At 25.6% G+C, this 18,829-nt stretch overlaps 1 protein-coding gene across 2 annotated transcripts in view; it reads left to right on the plus strand.

Annotated features, from left to right (window-relative positions):
* The window catches only part of LOC122507426 (homeobox protein SIX6-like), a 97,927-nt gene that overhangs the window by 64,629 nt on the left and 14,469 nt on the right, over positions 1–18,829 (plus strand). The window contains exon 2 of one of the 2 annotated variants that reach the window (XM_043620127.1): positions 10,525–10,554. The exons of the other annotated variant lie outside the window; for it this stretch is intronic. Coding sequence (XP_043476062.1) covers positions 10,525–10,554 — 30 coding nt within the window. The remainder of the gene's footprint in view (positions 1–10,524; positions 10,555–18,829) is intronic. 2 annotated transcript variants of the gene reach the window in all.

Raw genomic sequence — 18,829 nt, forward strand, 5'->3', positions numbered from 1 at the left:
TTTGATAATTGACAGCTGTCAAAGAAACTGTCAACTTTTCTAAATAATAATGGTTTTTAACAAAAATGACAATAACAAGGTTTTCGGGGTCACTCATTAAGAATGATATCCAATTTGAATTTTGATATATGACAGCTGTCAATGAAACTGTCAACTTTTCTAAATAATAACGGTTTTTAACGAAAATGACAATAACATGGTTTTCGGGGTCGCTGATTACGAATACGATGTAAAATTTGAATTTTGATAATTGGCAGCTGTCAAAGAGACTGTCAAATTTTCTAAATAATAACTGTTCTTAACCAAAATGACAAAAATTTTTAAATCTGATACTCGATTCGTAAAGAACGACCCCAAAAACCCCTGAGTAACGAGTTTCAGGTATTTTCATTAACTTTTGATGTTATAAAAATAAATACCATATTTCGTGGCAATGGTTTTGAAAAACCCTTAAGAATCACCGTTTATAAAGTTATATAAATTTTTTTTGCAACAACTTTTTTGAAAACGGACTTCAGTATATTATTTGTGACGCGTCGCGAAGAGAAGCACCTAAGAAGCAAAAAACCGATTTTTGGATTATGATTGCTTCAGATATATTAAAGATTACTTTTTAACTATCTGAACTCAAAATTATTTTGTATCAAATACTTATCCGAAATACTTTCGTAATAATGATTTACAAAACAGAAATTCGTGCTAATAAGAGTTGATTTTCTCTTTCCTTTTTTCCTCCATCTGTAAAATTTTCGATATGCTTCTAAGGTGCTTTTCTTCGCGACGCGTCACATTTATTATATCTTAGATTATGGTTCAGTTTTTAATTTTCACAAATTATCGTCTTCGTTATTTTAATTTGCATGATAACAAAAAAATCAGTTTTCTCGTATACTTGTACTCTTGTTTCTCTTTACTTTAAACAAAATTTTAAAAAACTTCTAAACAAACTATGACTTTTTCGTTTTCACCATCCATGAAGTACGTCACACGATTAGGGGGGGAGATAGGGGTTCAAAAAATGTAACTGATTGTAACAAGGGGGTGGGCAATTTAATATTTTAACGTTACACATTGAATATATATACGTATGTTTTTATCTTAAAGAGACTAAGAGAGATATTCAAACATAATAAAAAAGAGTTTAAAAGTTTAAAAGACTGTTTAATTATATGTTATATAATATATTTTTATTTCCTGTAAACTATAAATAATAATAAATATGAAAGACAAATAAAAAACATTTACTTAGTCTAGTATATAAAACAGGTAAAAAAAAATTTATTTTTGAGGGGTATAAAAAATTTTTGCAACGTTATTTTAAAGGAGGGGGTTGCGATTTTAACCAAATGTAACAAAAGGTGGGGGGGGGGTTTAGAGCTTATAGACCCCTAGGTCTAAGAGCTCGAAAATCAGTGTAACGTACTTTATGGATAGCCCCTAAAAAGCGTTTTAGACTCTTTCCGAATTAACAAAAAAGTTTGAAATGGTTCACAAGATTTTTACCATATTCAGATTGTGACAATTTTAAGGTTTTAATCTATATCTTAGCCATTGCCCATGGTTCGCTATATTTAAGCAGTGATGCATATTAACTTTTAGTTATGAATGGTCAATGTTTCAAAGTATGGCTCATCAGAGCTTGTTTACTTTGGCTAAAGTCATCGTTAGTTTTGTCATTGTCAAAATTTTAACGCTATCTAGGTATACGCTATAGTGTAAATTTTTTCTGTACGTAGTCCTATTAGGAGATTCAATAAGAATCATCAAGGAGGAAATTAAAATTCCATGACTATTTTTTCATAAGGGAAAATGTCTTGCTAATTTTAAAGATTCAAAATTCATGCACATTAACAAGTGAAATGCGTACTACGGGTTAGTAGATTTGTTTTAGAATCCCAGCAAAGCCCTGTAGGGGTTTTGAGAGAATATTACAAGCAGAACGAAGTAATATTGCTCGGCGTTCGTAGCCAGCAAAACAGACACGACGACTAAAAGGCTTAGGGGTAATTTGCGCCGGCTTAAGGCTAACCAATCTGATCCGTGCGTATACATGTGAAATCTTATACCCACCCCGCCGTTGTTCGATTCTGCTCCATCCCGAAAAACAACTGAAAGGAAACCAATTACAGGAGAAAAAAGAAAGGAAAAAGAAAGAAAAAAGAAAGAATCAGCGATAAGGAGACGGAGGAAAGAATATATGGAAGAAATATCATCGGAGACATAAACGGATCCCTTTTGAAAAATGATATAACGTTACCTGAATATCGCCGCTTGCAGCGAAATCCTCTCTTCTAGTTCTCGCCTTCTTTTCGTCTTTCTTCTCTTTGGAGGTTCTTTCTTTAAGGTGAACACGAGCTGCGGGTTTTACGGGCTGTCGCGCAGAATTTGGACGGTGAGTTTTTTCCCCTGAAAATGGTTAATTGAGCGAATCGAAGTCCAAACGAGTGTTGGGAGGCTGAAGTCCTTGCAGATTTTTATTCACTTTCTTTGCCCTCCTCGTATCTATTATGAAATTATTGAATTTTAGTCTGAAAAATAGTGAGAGTAGTAGAATTTTGGTTAATGGAATATTTAAATAGAAATATAACTTTGATCTATTTTTTGAAATTTTCATCCTCCATTTTGAATTTTGTAAAACTGATTTTAGATTCCGCAATTATACCGAAAAACCTCCGAGTAATTATTTTCATGAGCTTTGCTTAAAGAAATTTAATAATTAATAAAATTAATAACTGTTATAATAATTACAGAGTTAACACGCAACCTGAAAAATCTGGAAATATCAGCGAATTTTATAAACCTTTAAAAAACCTGGAAGAGTCGGAATTTTCATCAAAATCATGGAAAATTGTTTTCTAAAATAATAATTTCAGATTTCAATATTTTAAAATTAATTCAATTTTAAAAGAGCTGCGTTTATTTAAAAAAATTTTAATAAAATTTTAAGCAAACATTTAATTGTTTTCATAAATAATAACATTTTTTATAAGGATTCAATTATTTTTATAAATAATAAAATTCTTTTTTGGAATTCAATTATTTTCATAAATAATAAAACTCATCGCAGACTTCTAATTATTTTTAATACAATTTAAATGAAATTCCTCGAAAAATGTAATTATTCTTAAAAATTTTATTAAAATTTATCAAAGAAATTCAATTAAATAATAAAATTCATTGCAGACTTTCAATTATTTTTAATACAATTTTAATGGAATTCCTCAAAAATTTTAATTATTTTAAAAAATTTTATTAAAATTTATCAAAGAAATTCAATTATATTTTAAAAACCTTTACTACAATTTATTTTATAGAATTTAAGTATTAAAACATGTTAAATTAAATTTCTTCAAAAAATTACATTATTTTCAAAAATTTTAATAAAATTCTTTGTAACAATTCAATTTTTTTCCGAAATAATTTTAATAAAATTCTTTGTAGAAATTGAATTAATTTCAAAAAAATTCAATTATTTAAAAAGAAATTGTAATAAAATTCGTCTCAAGAATTCAATTATTTTCAAAAAAATAAAAATTTTTCTCAGAAATTTAATAATGTTTAAAAATTTACAAAAATTCTCATCAAAGTTTCAATTAATAAAATATTTAAAATTTATTCATGAATAATAAAAATTTCAGAGGCATTTTATAAAATTCTTATAAAATTCTTTGGAGAAATTCAATTACTTTTAATACAATTTTGAATAAATTTCTCGAAAAAATAAATTATTTAAAAAAATTTTTGATAAAATTTTAAGCAAGTATTCAATTATTTTAATAATTAATAAAATACTTCTTAGAAATTCAATTATTTTTAAAAATTTTAATAAAATTCTTTGCAAACATACAATTATTTTTATAAATAATAAAATTTATGTCAGGATTTCAATTATTTTTAATATAATTTTACAGAAGTTGCTAAAAAAAATGTAATTATTCTTATTTTAATTTCAATTTCTCGAAAAAATAAATTATTAAAAAAAATGTTTTTTTTTAAATTCTTTGGAAGAATTCAATTATTTACAAAAATATTAGAATTTTTTACAGGAATTCAATTATTTTCAAATATTATTTAATTAAATTGTTCAAAAGAAATTAATTATTTAAAATACAATTTTAATTTAAATTTTCTGAAATAATTCAAATTATTCTTTTAGATTTTAAAAAAATTCAATTATGTCGATAAATAAAAAAATTATTGACGAAAATTCAATTATTTTCAGGCATTTTAATAAGATTCTTTACAAAATTCAATTAATTTCATAAATAACAATATTCATCACAAGACTTCAATTATTCTCAAAACTAATACCTAAAATTCTTTATAGAAATACAATTATTTTCAAAATTTTTAACGAATATCTCGTCAAGAATTCAATTATTTTTATAAATAGCAACATTTTTCCTCAAAAATTCAATTATTTTCAAAAATTTAAATAAAATTCTTGGCAAAATTTCAATTATTTTCCAAAACTTTCCTCAATTCAATGATTTTCAATATTTACTATTTTCATAAAAATTATCAAAAAATTTAATTATTGGAACAAATTTTTCATATAATTTTACGAAGACATTAAATTACTTTTATAAATAATACAATTTTATTTAGGAATTTAATTATTTTCATCGTTGAATTTCAAATATTTTTAATACAATTTTAAATAAATTTCTCAAAAATTGAAATTATTCTTAGAAATTTTATTAAAAGTCGTCGAAAGAATTCAATTTTAAGAAAAATTCAATTATTCACTAAAATAAATTATTTTAAGGAATTTTAATAAAATTCTGTTCCAAAATTTAATTATTTTTTAAATATTAAAATTTAAAAACAAGAATTCAATTATTTTCAAAAATTTTAATAAATTTCTTGAAAAAACTCCATTTATTTAAACAAAATTTAATAAAATTATTTGTACGAATTCAATTATTTTCATTAAAAAAAAGCGAAAATTTTTAGAAACAATTAAGTTTTAAAAAGATTAAAAATTAAAATCTTTAGAACTCTGAATTTGTTATACTTTTAAATAATGATTTCAGTTATTGATGTTTTCCAATTTTTCGTGTATCTACTATTTTACACTGAATATATATATTTTATAATAAAAAAAATTTTAAATACATAGTTTTTTAAATGTTTAAATTGAAATTTGACTTATTTTGCTTCATCTGTTGCATTCACTAATCACTTAACTGATATTCTCTTAAATTTCAACTAAAGAAACATAGCCTTCTACTATGAAAAGAAGGGAGACATATTTCAGGAGTGAAACTTAATTTGACCCGAAGTGCGCTACGAGACTCGAATCGATTCGAGGGTCCTTCAAGCTCTGAGCACCGTTCAACGACGGCGCGTGCCTCAATCGTATGACATTGAGTTCCTCATTTAATAATAATTGATACACAATTTGTTGAAGAAATTAAATCCTAAATAACAAAAATAAATGTTATTAAAAAAAATCACATTCTTTTAATTTTCATCTTCGATTAGAAGAAGACAATTCTTAAATTTTAAAAATCAATGTTCGTTACAACATTTGATGTAAATTCTTCAAGTAAAAAATTACTATGTGAAAAAAAGAAGATTGCACATTAATTCATAAAAGAATATGACAATCTTTTCTGACTCGTTCAAAGTTAGGTACCCATTGAACGCGTCATTTTTTCGTCGCGTATTTATATGAAAAAAAAGAAGAAACCCACGCACAAGCCATCACACATGAGATCTGTTAAGAGCCTCTTCAATAGTGTTTGCTGACAAACACCCTTCGTTTTCGTCGACCATTGCTGGCGCCCTTTCTCAATATTCTTGAGAACGGTAGAAGACCCTTTGCTCTCGCACACAATCAGATTCTGATTACATATTAATTATTTACCGAACGATTTCTATATTCTGTATTATAAAAAAGAGTGCGAGAGAGTTGTCGTGTACCTAAAAGCACCTTCTTCTTTAGACATGTCATTAAATTAAATTAAATGTTGAAAACTTGTTTCGAAAGCTACACACACCGTTATTATTGCGACCGAGTGTATAATATGACCAAAAATGTTAAACGGACACTTTTTTCTATTTTCTTTTTAAAAATAAATGAAAAATAGATAAATAAAAATTCATTGCAATAATAAATTATCGCAATAAATTTTATGAATTTTATGAATTTTATAAACTTTTTTTATGAATTCATTGCAATGAAATTTAAAAAAAAAAAAAATTAAAATTAAAAAATTAAATTATTGCAATGAATTTTTATTTATTTCTACAAGTTTTTATTATATTATAAAATAAGGCAAATGAAACGAAAACATTCGGACAATGAATAAAAAGATTTATTTACTCCAACGTTTCGAAATCTAAATGATTTCCTCTTCAGGAAGTCTATTCATAAAATTAACAAAATTAAAATAATAATAAAAGATAATTTAACAATAAATAAAATAAAAAAAAATTGATACTAAAATTAAATAAAAAAATAAAATTACCAAAAATTACCAAAAATTAATCATTAAAATGAACGAAGACTTAAATTTTATGCCCTGACGATGGAGTAAAGTCTGGAGTCAGAAAACTATAAAGAAACTTAATATTCATAAAATAAATTAAAAATAAAAATAATTGAAAAATTAAAAAATATATGAAAATTAATAATTAATAATAAAAGATTAGAAATTAGTAAAAATTGGAAATTAAAATTAATAAAAAAATCACTAGGTATATAAAAAAATAAATATTTATGAAAAATTAAGGAATAATAAAAATAAATAATATTAAAAATAAATAATTATGAAAAATTAATATAATGTATGTTATTATATAACTGAAAATTCGCTTTTTATTTTAGTTTCTAAATCTGAATTCTAATTTTAAATTCAAATTGTAATAATCAATACCACGTGGTCAGTTTTTATGGGAGGAGTCGACTTGTTTTCCAAAATTGCGACTTTTTCGACTTTCCTTTCAAATATTGCAACGAACCTACCATATTTTTAGTATAAAATGCAATATTTATTTTCATTTCTATAGTGTTAAAAATAACTATGTATAGACAAATCAATAAAAATTATATTTTTGAATAATTTTTTTACGATAGTAAAATTTTAAAAATATACGTATAATAAAAAGATTTTCCCAAGTAGAAATGTAATACTGGCATAGTACTGATCTTGTACTGACTGCCAGTATTGCAGTACTGACTCCAGTACTAAGTCAGTACTGGGAAAACCCTGGCTGGTAACGCTGTCCAGTACTGATTTTTACCGGCAGTCAGTATAAGCTCCTTATTTAATTATTAAAGCATGGGGAGTAATTTATTGAATACTAATAATTATTATTAGTATTAATTATTATTAATTAATTATTAGAATTCCTTTTATTAAAATAAGTTTTAAAAAATATTTTTCTTATTTTTTCATTATTTATTTAAATCTTATTTATTTAAATTAATGACTAAATTATTATTATTACTGGTTATTAATTATTTAAACTTATACTTTATGTAACACTGTTAAGAATTATACACAAAACACTTAAAACTAAGACGGAAAAATATCGCACGCACGGGGGACCGAACCCTAGACCTCGAGGACGCAAGTCGAATACACATACCGCATAGCCACGCAAGCTCGGGAGTTATCTCGCATAAACTTCCTTTTGAATTGTGGGACCGATATATAAGTACATATATCTTTATATACATTTTATCAAGTCATTATGTAGTAATTAATAGATACATCATAATAATATGGTAAAAATTATTAATATAATTATTTATTTATTATTTATAATCTAATTATTTATTAAAATAATAATAAAAAAAAATTTATTTAAGAAAAATTTTTGTTAAATAAATAAATAAAAATATATATACAGCTTTAAAAAATAAAATTTTTTTATTATTAATAATACGTAATAATTCTAAAAATAATTAATTAATAATAATTTATTATTATATTATTAAAATATATCTATTAGTTAATAATAAATTAATAAAATGTTTGATATTATTGTTGATGAATAATGTTTTTACAAATCTTTGCAAATATTTTAATTGTTAATAAATCAAACGATGTTTAATGTTTAATTACATTATAACAAATTTTGATTGTTTTTTTAACTCCTTCGCAGTACTGATTTAGTGTTAAGCCAGTTTTCTGCCAGTACTGATTTTAGAACTTTTCTAACTCCGACATAGTACTGATTCGGTTTTGGAGTCAGTATACTCCCAGTACTGATCGGGTTCCGAAAGTCAGTACCGACGGTCAGTACTGAGTCAGTACCATGTCGGTGTTTAACTCCCGTCCTAACTCCGGACATTTCTACTTGGGTTAGAATAATTGAAATTTTCAGGGATCACATTTTTCCCCCTATTCCTCCTCTTTACCCTCTTAAATTAATAAAATCGCACCTAAAACACATAAAATCATAAATTTTCAAATAATAATTTAAAAAAAACTATTCATTTGGATTATTTGGCCAAAAATATGTATCTTCTAAATTATATAAATTATCATTTTTTGTAAAGTAGAAAAATTTTTAATTATATTTGAAAAAAATCATAAATTTTCTCCCCTTCTCCCCTTATTTTTATGAGAAACTTATAAAAATTGTCATTTTTTTGTAAAGTAGAAAAACGTTAAAATATATATTTGAAAAAAAAATTAACTGTTCGCAAACTTTGGAAAAATGTTATTAGTTTTTTAAAACTTATAAAAATCATTTTATATTACTTCTCAGAGTCTTTAAACTTAGAATTTTTTCATAAAACGTAACAAATATATATAAAGTAACTTTTAACTCTAAGAAAAATACAAATTTTTCGGAATTTTTGACAAATTGTATTATTTTTAGAATAAATTTTACTAAATTTACAGTATATTTTACTAATATTATCAATGAAATTGACTATATATATACGAATATTACAAAATTTATTTCTGGAAATAACGATTTTTAATAGTAAAAATATTCAAATTTTCCTCGAACATTACAATATTAAAAATTTTTATTTTCGGAGTAAATTTTTGTTATTTTTGTAGTACCTAATTTTTTTTAATTTTTATAAAAAAATTGTCTTTCAAAATAGTAAAAGTTATTCTGAAAATAAGAATTTTTATTATTAAATTTTATACTATTTCTGAAGAAAATTTTTCCAAGTTCCAAATTATTTTACTAACAAGTTTTTTGAAATTTACTTCGAATGTAGTAAAAATTTATGTATATTTTAAAACAAAAATAGCTTTGTAATAAAAATTTTTATTCAAAATTCCCTTTTTTATCTAAACCTAAATCTCTATATTATATATGAAAAAATCAATGTGATCCCTGAATTTTATCAAAATTAAATTGAAAATAATTTATATTTTTAAAGAATTTTATCACAGTTTTTGAAAATCAACTTTTGAAAAATTTTTATTTGTAAATTTTGAAAATACTTGAATTCATTCTTATTTTTTAAAATTCAATTAATACTTTTAATATTTCCAATATTGCATATTTTTGAAAATTCATAAACATGCAATAAATAATAACACTAAAATTTTTTAGAATCGTTTTTAACATTTTGGAGGAAACAATCATATATTTTAAAAAAATAAATTAAAATTTTTTATTTTTTTGAATAAAAATGACTTAATAAAAATTTTTAATTAAAATGCTTCAAAAAATTGATTATTTTTTTATGTTTTTCAAAAATTCAATCATTTTTAAATGATTTTCCCTAATTATAATTGTTTGGAAATTTTTTATTATTCTATAAATTGAAAAACTACTATCTTTCAAAAATTATTTAAAAATATTTTTAAAAGATGAATTTTAAGAATTTCTTTATTATAATTTTTTGAATAAAAAAATTAAATAGATAAAAATGTATTTATTGAATAAAAATTAAAAAAAACTTTTAATAAACATGGACACTTTGAATTACAATTATTATAAATAATTAAATTTTTGTATTTAACACTAGACAGTACAACATAGTTAGTTAAAAATTTTATAGAAAATAATTGAATTTTAGAATGGGTATATATGTTGTAATTTTTTAAAATTTCAAAAGGTTTTAAATTTCAATTCCTTTCATGGAAAAACAAATGAAAAGTATTTAAATATTTATTTAATAAAATAATTCAAGTTATGAAAGGGGGGGGGGTAGCAAAAGTTCACGATTGTCCACGATGAAGGGAGGGGTCAAAAAGTGATAAAGAATTGTCCACGCGGTATATGAACCCCTACGTAAAAATAGAATAAGTTTTCCATTCATGACAAGTATATTTATTCAATATGTTCACTTATTCGAATGTAGGAAGTATAAAAAAATCTTTTAAAATGATTCTGACAGACCAAAAATGACCAAACAAAGAGGATACATCATAACAATTCTTCTCATTTCATTAAATTTAATGTAACATATATAGCTTTGTTGAAAAGATGCATTTTAAAAACTGAAAGTTCGAAACTTGTAAATTCATCGAACCAAACACGTAACACGTACATTTAAACATATAATTATCTATAATTTATTTCGGTTTGTTACAGTGAAAATACTGGATCCGATACACCAGAAAGGTACGTTTTATATTACACTACACTGGCTACACTGGCTACACTGGGAGATACATAGTGCGCAGAAAGCAGGAGAAGTAATTTTCCGGGTCGCATGGTATGGACAACGGGATTAGCTTCCGCTAACATTCTTCTCTGTTTCCTAGTGTGCCAAGGAAGGATTTAATTTTCAACATTCTTCCCACGAGTTATCCTAACACAAACTTTTCAATGGCGACTTGAATGACTACCTCATTTTGGGTCTAGACTCCAGAGCTCGCTCCAGAGTCTAGAGTAAACACTCGAAATGTCTATGCCCCTGTTCAATAATGTTTGCTTCTGCCCATTGGGCCTGAAGGACCCGACATTCTGTTTTAACCTGTTATTTCTTCAAAGACCATCAACTTTTTTGTCTTTATCGGAGATTTCCGGTTTCAATGCGGTAAAAGATAGTTTTAACAAATTGTCTTTAGTTTTATATCGAAAAGAGAGAATATATATTTCAATTTCAAGTATCAAGAGAAGCATTCTCATTGTTTAGTATTTTAGATGATTGTCATTCGCCAGAAGTGTTGGAATATTTTAGGTTTAACAAAAGTTATTGTTAATTATAACATATCGACGGCTTCTGTTCATATTTATATGATTCTAATTGCAACAACAGAGCAAAATAATTCTTAACTTAATTTTCTTGTAATGTGAGTTCTACCAAAATTTCAGTGCAAGGCAAAGGCATTTTTCAAACAATTATTCTTTTATTCAATTCAATGAAGTTACAGAACACTAATGCCATTTTTTTACAATCAGCAACCACGAAAACCCAGCGATTGGATTTCGTTAAAACTTGTTACTCGGGGGTTTTTGGGGTCGCTGATTACAAATCTGAAGTCAGATAAAAAAAAATTTTTAAATTCAAAATGTCAGATCCAATATGGCGGACATTTTTTCAAAATTACTCAAATTTACATAAAACTTGTTACTTGCGGGTTTTTCAGGGTCGCTGATTACGAATCTGAAGTCAGATTTAAAAAATTCGAAATGGTGACCCCGAAAACCCCTGAATAACAAAAGTTTCAAGCGAATTTGAGCAGATTTGAAAAAAATGTCCACAATTTGAATTTTAAAAATTTTGAAAATCTGACTAGATTCGTCATCAGCGACCCTGAAAACCCCTGATTAAGAATTTTTAGCAAATTTGAGGAAATTTTGAAAAATTAGATTTTTCTATCTTTTTATAAATATTTTACCTATTGTTTATAATAATTGTAATCGTACTACGTAATTGTGTGTTTTAAATTTTTTTTTTTAAATTGTGTAACAGCGGCCATTCGGAATAGAAAGAAATTTATCGCAAATTAATTGATTGAATTTTATAAGAATAACATTAATTTATCTAAGTGGAACACATAATTATGTCCCGGAGGCACGAAAGGGATAATACAAATTCCTTCCGCTATAAAAAAATTCATAACTTCATAATTTTGAGATACACACTTAATTTTTGTATAATAAGCGATCCCGAAAACCACCAAGAAACGAATTTCCAGCAAATCCAATAAATTTTTTGAAGAAGCGTTCGCCATATTGAATTTTAAAAAATTTGAAAATGTGACATCAGATTCGTAATAAGAGACCCAAAAAAAACCCCCAGTAGTGATTTTCAAGAGCTTAGCTCAACTTTTTAAAATTTCGTCCGCCATATTAGATCCGCCATTTTTAATTTTGAAAATTTTGAAAAACTGACATATATATGATTCGTCATCAGATACCCTACAAACATCCCATTCGTCATGTTTGCTAAATTATACTAATTTTCTCTTTATATTTTACTATGTTTTTGCAAATTTTACAAAATTATATTATAATATATTGTTATAAAATGAATTGTTATTAATTTAGTGTTCTATAAACTTTTTCCACAAAGTTGAATAAATTTGCAGGTCACTCCAATTTAGGAAACAAAAATATTTGAATTTTCCACAAAGTTATGGATTTTTGAATTCAAAGTTGTTTCGATAGAATTCGAAATTTGTTTTTTCAAATTTTCACTTTTAATAACCTTAATCCTTTAAAACCTGAATTACTTTTACACATTTAAGTTCTAAGGGTCTTTAGGGTTCCTGATTACGAATCTGAAGTCTGTCCGACTAATTTCTAATTTTTTGTTCGCCATAGTGGATCCGCCTTTTTGAATTTTCAAATTTCGACTACAAACTCGAATTCTGCTGCCCCAAAAACCCCTGAGTAACAAAAGTTTTAAGCAAAATTTTTTTTAATTCCTATTATTTCTCCATAAGAGACATTTAGTAATTTTTTTTATTTTATTGTTCATTTATTTGTTTATTTATTATATTAATTATTTATTTTTGTCAGGTTTTCAAAATTCAAAATGGCGGACCCAATATGGCGGATAATTTGAATATTAATGCGTTTCGATCGAAATTCGTCTTTCGGGCGTTTTGTGGTCGCTGAATGCGAATTTGATGCCTGTTTTTCAAAATTGAAAATGGCGGATTTAATATAGCGATCAAATTTTTTTAACGTTGCCGGATTTGTCAAAAAATATTAATTATTAACTCGGGAGTTTTTAAAATTACAAAGTAAACATTTTAGAAAAATCACTCCGCATTAAAAAAAATTTGGTCGCCATCTTAGATCCGCCATTTTGAATTTTGAAAGACGAACATTAAATTCCAATTCTACGATCTCCATAAACTCCCGAGAAATGAAATTGGATCGAATTGCATTAATTTAAAAATTATCCGCCTTATTGGATCCGTCATTTTGAATTATGAAAATCTGGCATCATATTCGTAATCAGCGACTCCAAAAATCTCCGAATTTCAATGTGTTTCAAGCGAATCTGATAAATTAAAAAATTTTTTTAGTCGCCATTTTGAATTTTTTAAATCTGACTTCAAATTTGAGTTCAGCGACCCCAAAAACATTAGTGTACTTATCGCCACTCATATTCTATATAAAAAAAAGAAACGTATGTATTTTTTATTTTTTATAAAAAAATGTTCTTAACCCTTTGAGGGTGGGACATATACGTCCCACCTTTAAAAACCTCAATATCTTTGACGAAAATTAATATTTTTGAGTCAAATTTAGTGCGTTCTCTTCAGGAAGAATAGGGCTTTAAAAATATGTAACCTCTAGATCATGTTAAAAAAATTCCTATTGTTTAAAAAAATCCATAAATTATTGTTAAAAATCACGAATTTTTTAAACATTTTAAAATCGACTAAAAATTGTTACTCGGGGGTTTTTGGGGTCGCTGATTACGAATCTGATGTTAGTTTTTAAAAATTCAAAATGACGGATCCAATATGGCGGAAGATTTTTTAAAAATTGTCTAGTTTTACCTGAAACTTGTCACTCGGGGGTTTTTGGGATCGCTGATGACGAATCTGATGTTAGTTTTTATTCCCAAATAACAATTTTTAAGTAAATCCAATTAATTTAAAACAAAATTGACCGCCAAGTTAGATTCGCCATTTTGAATTTTTAAAAACTAACATCAGATTCGTAATCAGCGACCCCAAAAACCCCCGAGTAAACATTTTCAAGTGAATACGATTAATTAAAAAAAAATGTCCGCCATATTGGATCCGCCATTTTAAATTTTTAAGAACTAACTTCAAATTCGTAATCAGCGTCCCCAAAAATATTAAGACATGAGTTGTAAAGAAAATCCGTCCATTAGAATAATGTGCCCCTCAAAGGGTTAACGAAGTTAATACATTTTTGAAGTTTGATTGGTAAAACTTGAAAAAAAACAGTGAAAGAAAATTGTTTCGCTTGTAATTTTTTTCTAAAGAGTGTAATCAAATTATTTTCTTGGGTGTTGCATTCGGTGGTCTAGAAATTTGCAAAAAACTTTAAAATTAACGAAATGGCTAAACTATCCTGGCAGCCAGGAGAATTTTTTTTCGAAATAATTCCAAAATTTGAAATTGTTGACGTGCATTTTGAAGAACAAATGAACGAACTGAAGTAAGTCATTTTATAATTTTATAACCAATAATAATTAATTCGTGGAATTGCAATAGGAATTATTTTGCTCTTTTGTTTTAATAAGCATTATCGTGAATAAAAGGCGTCGAATATAGAATAAATTTATTTAAAAACCAATTAAAAAGAATGTATCAGCTTTCAGTAATTCCGAAACTTGAATTCAAGTTATAGCATAAGTTATAGCATATAGCTTTCTAAATTATTGAAAGATATCAAAATTTATAACAAATCCGCTAAATAAATGGGTAGACTTGAGGCCGATATTCTTTTGTTCCTGAGTAAACATTTCATATATGGTAGGTTTGAATGTAGGCATATGGAAGATCCGGCTTTAGGTTTAACGAACGAACCACAAGCAAGTGGCCTCCGTTCTGCCATGCCGCTAGTTTTGTACGCTATATGTATATGCCATATTGCACAGGCTTCAAAAACTTAGCGATGTGAAGCTGGATAAAATGTTGCAAATCATGGACTACCTGTCGATCGCAGTGTTGGATGATGGTCGTCGTTTCGTTTAATGCACCGTCCGCGTCCTCTTAGACAGAGTGCAGCCGAGTCTGCTGCTTTCTTTGTTTTAAGCGTTAAACTTCTAATGCATCTACGATACCGCAGGCGATAATAAATTATACCACAGAAGGAACAACTCTGCAGAAAGAATTCGCTTCTGATGCCGATTTATTTTTACCTTTTAATTTTTCTTATAATGCTTTAAATTCTCTTTAAATTTTTTCACTCTCTTCTTTTTGCGTCATCAGCAACTTTTTTGTTGAGATTGTAAATTATTTGAACTTATCTTGAAAAAATTTTCACTCACTTTGGATTATATTTGCATTATATGAAAACGTTTCGATGTCAGATTAGTCTTTATTAGATATAGGACATTGAGAGCGCGAACCCTTTTTTTACTAGCGTTTAATTAAGTCTATTGTTTGAGTTTTGTATTCTTCTTCCGACTCTTGTTCTATTTAAGGTCCGAAGTAAGAGTTCGCAAAGGTTTTAGATTTTGAAGTTGATCATTTAATAGTGCGGTTATCCACAAAGCGTATTATATTTCAAGGGGTGGAGGTGTGTCAGAAAAATATAACGCTTCATGTATATGCGTATTCGTTAAGCATTAATGGAAAACCTCGTACGGTTCACGTATTTTCTTTGTTCGCGAAACGTTCCGAAATTTTTTTTAGCAAATCATGACCAAAATACTCTTAAGTATTCAAAATTTACCATTTTTAAGTTTAACTATGGCCAAAATCTAGAAAACTGAGAAAAAAGAAAAATATTTTTAAACACTACATTTTTACCATAGTATAAACTCTTAATATATCAATTTTAAGGTTTTAAACTATTTTTATCTTTGCTCATGGTTCGCTGTTTTGGATTTAGCTAAAATATTAAAAAAAAATTTTAAGTTTAAAACATTCTTGTGTTTTCAGATGATTTTCAAGATTTTGGTCAAACTTGAAAACAGTAAACTTTGAATAATTAAAAGTATTTTTGTCTTCGGCTATGGATTGATGGATTTTAGCAGTGATACTTTTTGTATATTAATCGACAGAGTATGTACCTTAAATCAATAATAGACTTTCAAAGTATAATAACTGGTAATGTATATTAAGGGATTAAAGTGCGTTTTATGTCTAATGTACATATGTCCTCGTGTTTAGTGAACGTAGTGCAAGTCTAAGCGACGGCAAAGAAAGGAGAGAACCTAGGGAATAACAGTAGCAATCTGAAGACATTAAATTTAAAAAATAATTTCCTGAATTTTTATCAAATTTTGTTAGTTTTATTCAGTTATTTTTTATTCAGATTAGGCACTCTAAAAGTCCAATTCAAAATCTAAAAGTTTTAAGTCGAATTTCTGAAAAACCTTGTGTAATACCCAGGTAGTTTATTGTCACCTGATATGATCTCTAAATAAGCTTTCGAAGAAACTAAAAAGACTTCTATTAGAGTTATGAAGAAATAGACAAAAATGAGGATGGCATACATATATTTAAGCCATCCTCATTCTAGTCTATGCTATACTAAGTTGTAGTTTTTGCTATTCAGCAATTATAAATTAAGAAAACTGAAGAAATTAAATTTATCTATTAATTATTGTTGAATATAGATAAAGTACTTTCCTACATTAATTTGACTTAAACTTACAGACGAACAAACATATACACATAGATTTTTTGATAAATTGCTCCTACTGCTTTAATTGTTTAGTTAAATAAAATTTACTTTCTATATCTTGCAAATTAATGCTTTATCTATTATTCAATGTAAGGTGCCAAAATATACAGAGATTTAATTTCATAACAATTTTCTAATTTGCATTTACTAAATAGCAAATATTGACAGTAGTATTGCTATTCGCAATTCTTATTCATGATGATCGTTAGATATAAGACATTGACTTACGAAGTATGTAAGATCCAAAGATCTCACTTCTTACCATATCAAGTATTGCTTTGAAAAAGATGCTGTTTAGTGGGTCAGCAAGAACAAGAGTTTAAACATCTTCTCATAACCATCAAGTGCGGACTATTTTGGTATTATTTCTGTATAAATTTAGAATCGTAATTCTGTCATCTAATGATTGAATCTCAATTTTTGGATTCTAAAAGGAAAGAAAGAAATTTCAGTTCTAAAATTAATATAAATAGTGAATGAGGTATTGAATTATTTTCAAGTACCTACGTTTTAAGAGATGTTGAATTTAAAGATGGGTACTAAAGGCAAAAATAGATTAAAACCTTAAAATTTTTATATTTTGACTATGTTCAAAAATCTAGCAAATCATGACTAAAGGCAAAAATGGTTTAGGACCAAAAAATGTGTCTATAGTCAAAATATATAAATTTTTAGGTTTTAAAAGTAGCCAAAAGTTGTTTTCAAAATAAAAAAATGTAGTAACAAAGTAGCTATCGAAAAATTAAACTTGACGACCAAAATAATAATTTTCCTAATTTTCATCAAAAATATTTACTTTTTTCATTATCCTGCTAATAAATTAAATTCCTGCAACAAATTTAAATCAAAAAATTTATATAATTTATAAAAATAATTTAATTCTTGACAAAAAATTTATAAAAAATTTTAAATAATTGATTTCTTTCCACTAATTTTATGCAAATTTTAATTTTAAATAATTGGATTCATGAGGAATTTTTATTATTCATGAAAATAATTGAATTCTTACGGAAATTTTTTTGAAAATAATTGAATTCCTAAAAAGCATTTTATCATTTTTTATGAAAATAATTGAATTCTTGAGAACGATTTTATTAGAATTTTTTTTAAATAATTGAATTTCCAAGAAGAAATTTATTACTTTAAAAAATAATTAAATTCTTTTGATGAATATTGTTATTTGTGAAAATAATTGAATCTTGAAAAGAATTTCATTAAAATGCCTTAAAATAATTGAATTTTCGGGAATAATTTTGTTATTTATCGACAGAATTTAATTCTTTCGAAGAATTATTATTTAAATAATTGAATTATTGAGAAGAATTTTATTACATTTTAAAAGAATAATTGAATTAATTAAAACAAATTTAATTAAAATTGTATTTAAAATAATTGATTTCTTTCGAACAATTTTATTGAAATATTTGAAAATAATTGAATTCCTGCGTGAAAAATTCTATTATTTTTGTAAATAACTGAATTCATCCAAAGAATTTAAAAAAAAACATTTTTTTTTTAAATAATTAATTTTCTCAAGGAATTGAAATTAAATTTTTAAAAATAATTACATTTTTTGAGCAATTCCTGTAAAATTTATTTTATTAAAAAGAATTGAATTTCTGTAAAAATTTTTATTATTTATGAAAATAATTGAATATTTGCAAAGAATTTTATTAAAATTTTCAAAAATAATTAAATTCAAGAGAAGAATTTTATTATTTATGAGAAAATAATTGAGTTCTTGTGAAAAATTTTATTAAAATGTTTAAAAAGAATAGAATTTTTGTGAAAAAATTGGTTATTTTTGAAAATAATTGAATTTATTCTTTATAAAAATTTTATAAACATTGTTTTTAATAATTAATTTTTTTGAAATATATAATAAATATTATGAAAATTTTATTTTAAATAATTGAGGGCGTGGAACGGATAACTGCTTGCAACGCATGGTCAAAAGGGACTATACCAGTCAGACATCAGTGAGAGGCTTCTAGCCCTGTCTGACTGGTATAGTCCCTTTCGACCATTTATCCGTTCTACGCCCTCAATTGAATTTTTGTGAAAATTGAATTTTTTCGATTAATTAATTTAAAATAGTATT

Source organism: Leptopilina heterotoma, unplaced genomic scaffold (genome assembly GCF_015476425.1).
Source record: "Leptopilina heterotoma isolate Lh14 unplaced genomic scaffold, ASM1547642v1 Lhet_47, whole genome shotgun sequence".
Taxonomy (NCBI): Eukaryota; Metazoa; Arthropoda; class Insecta; order Hymenoptera; family Figitidae; genus Leptopilina; species Leptopilina heterotoma.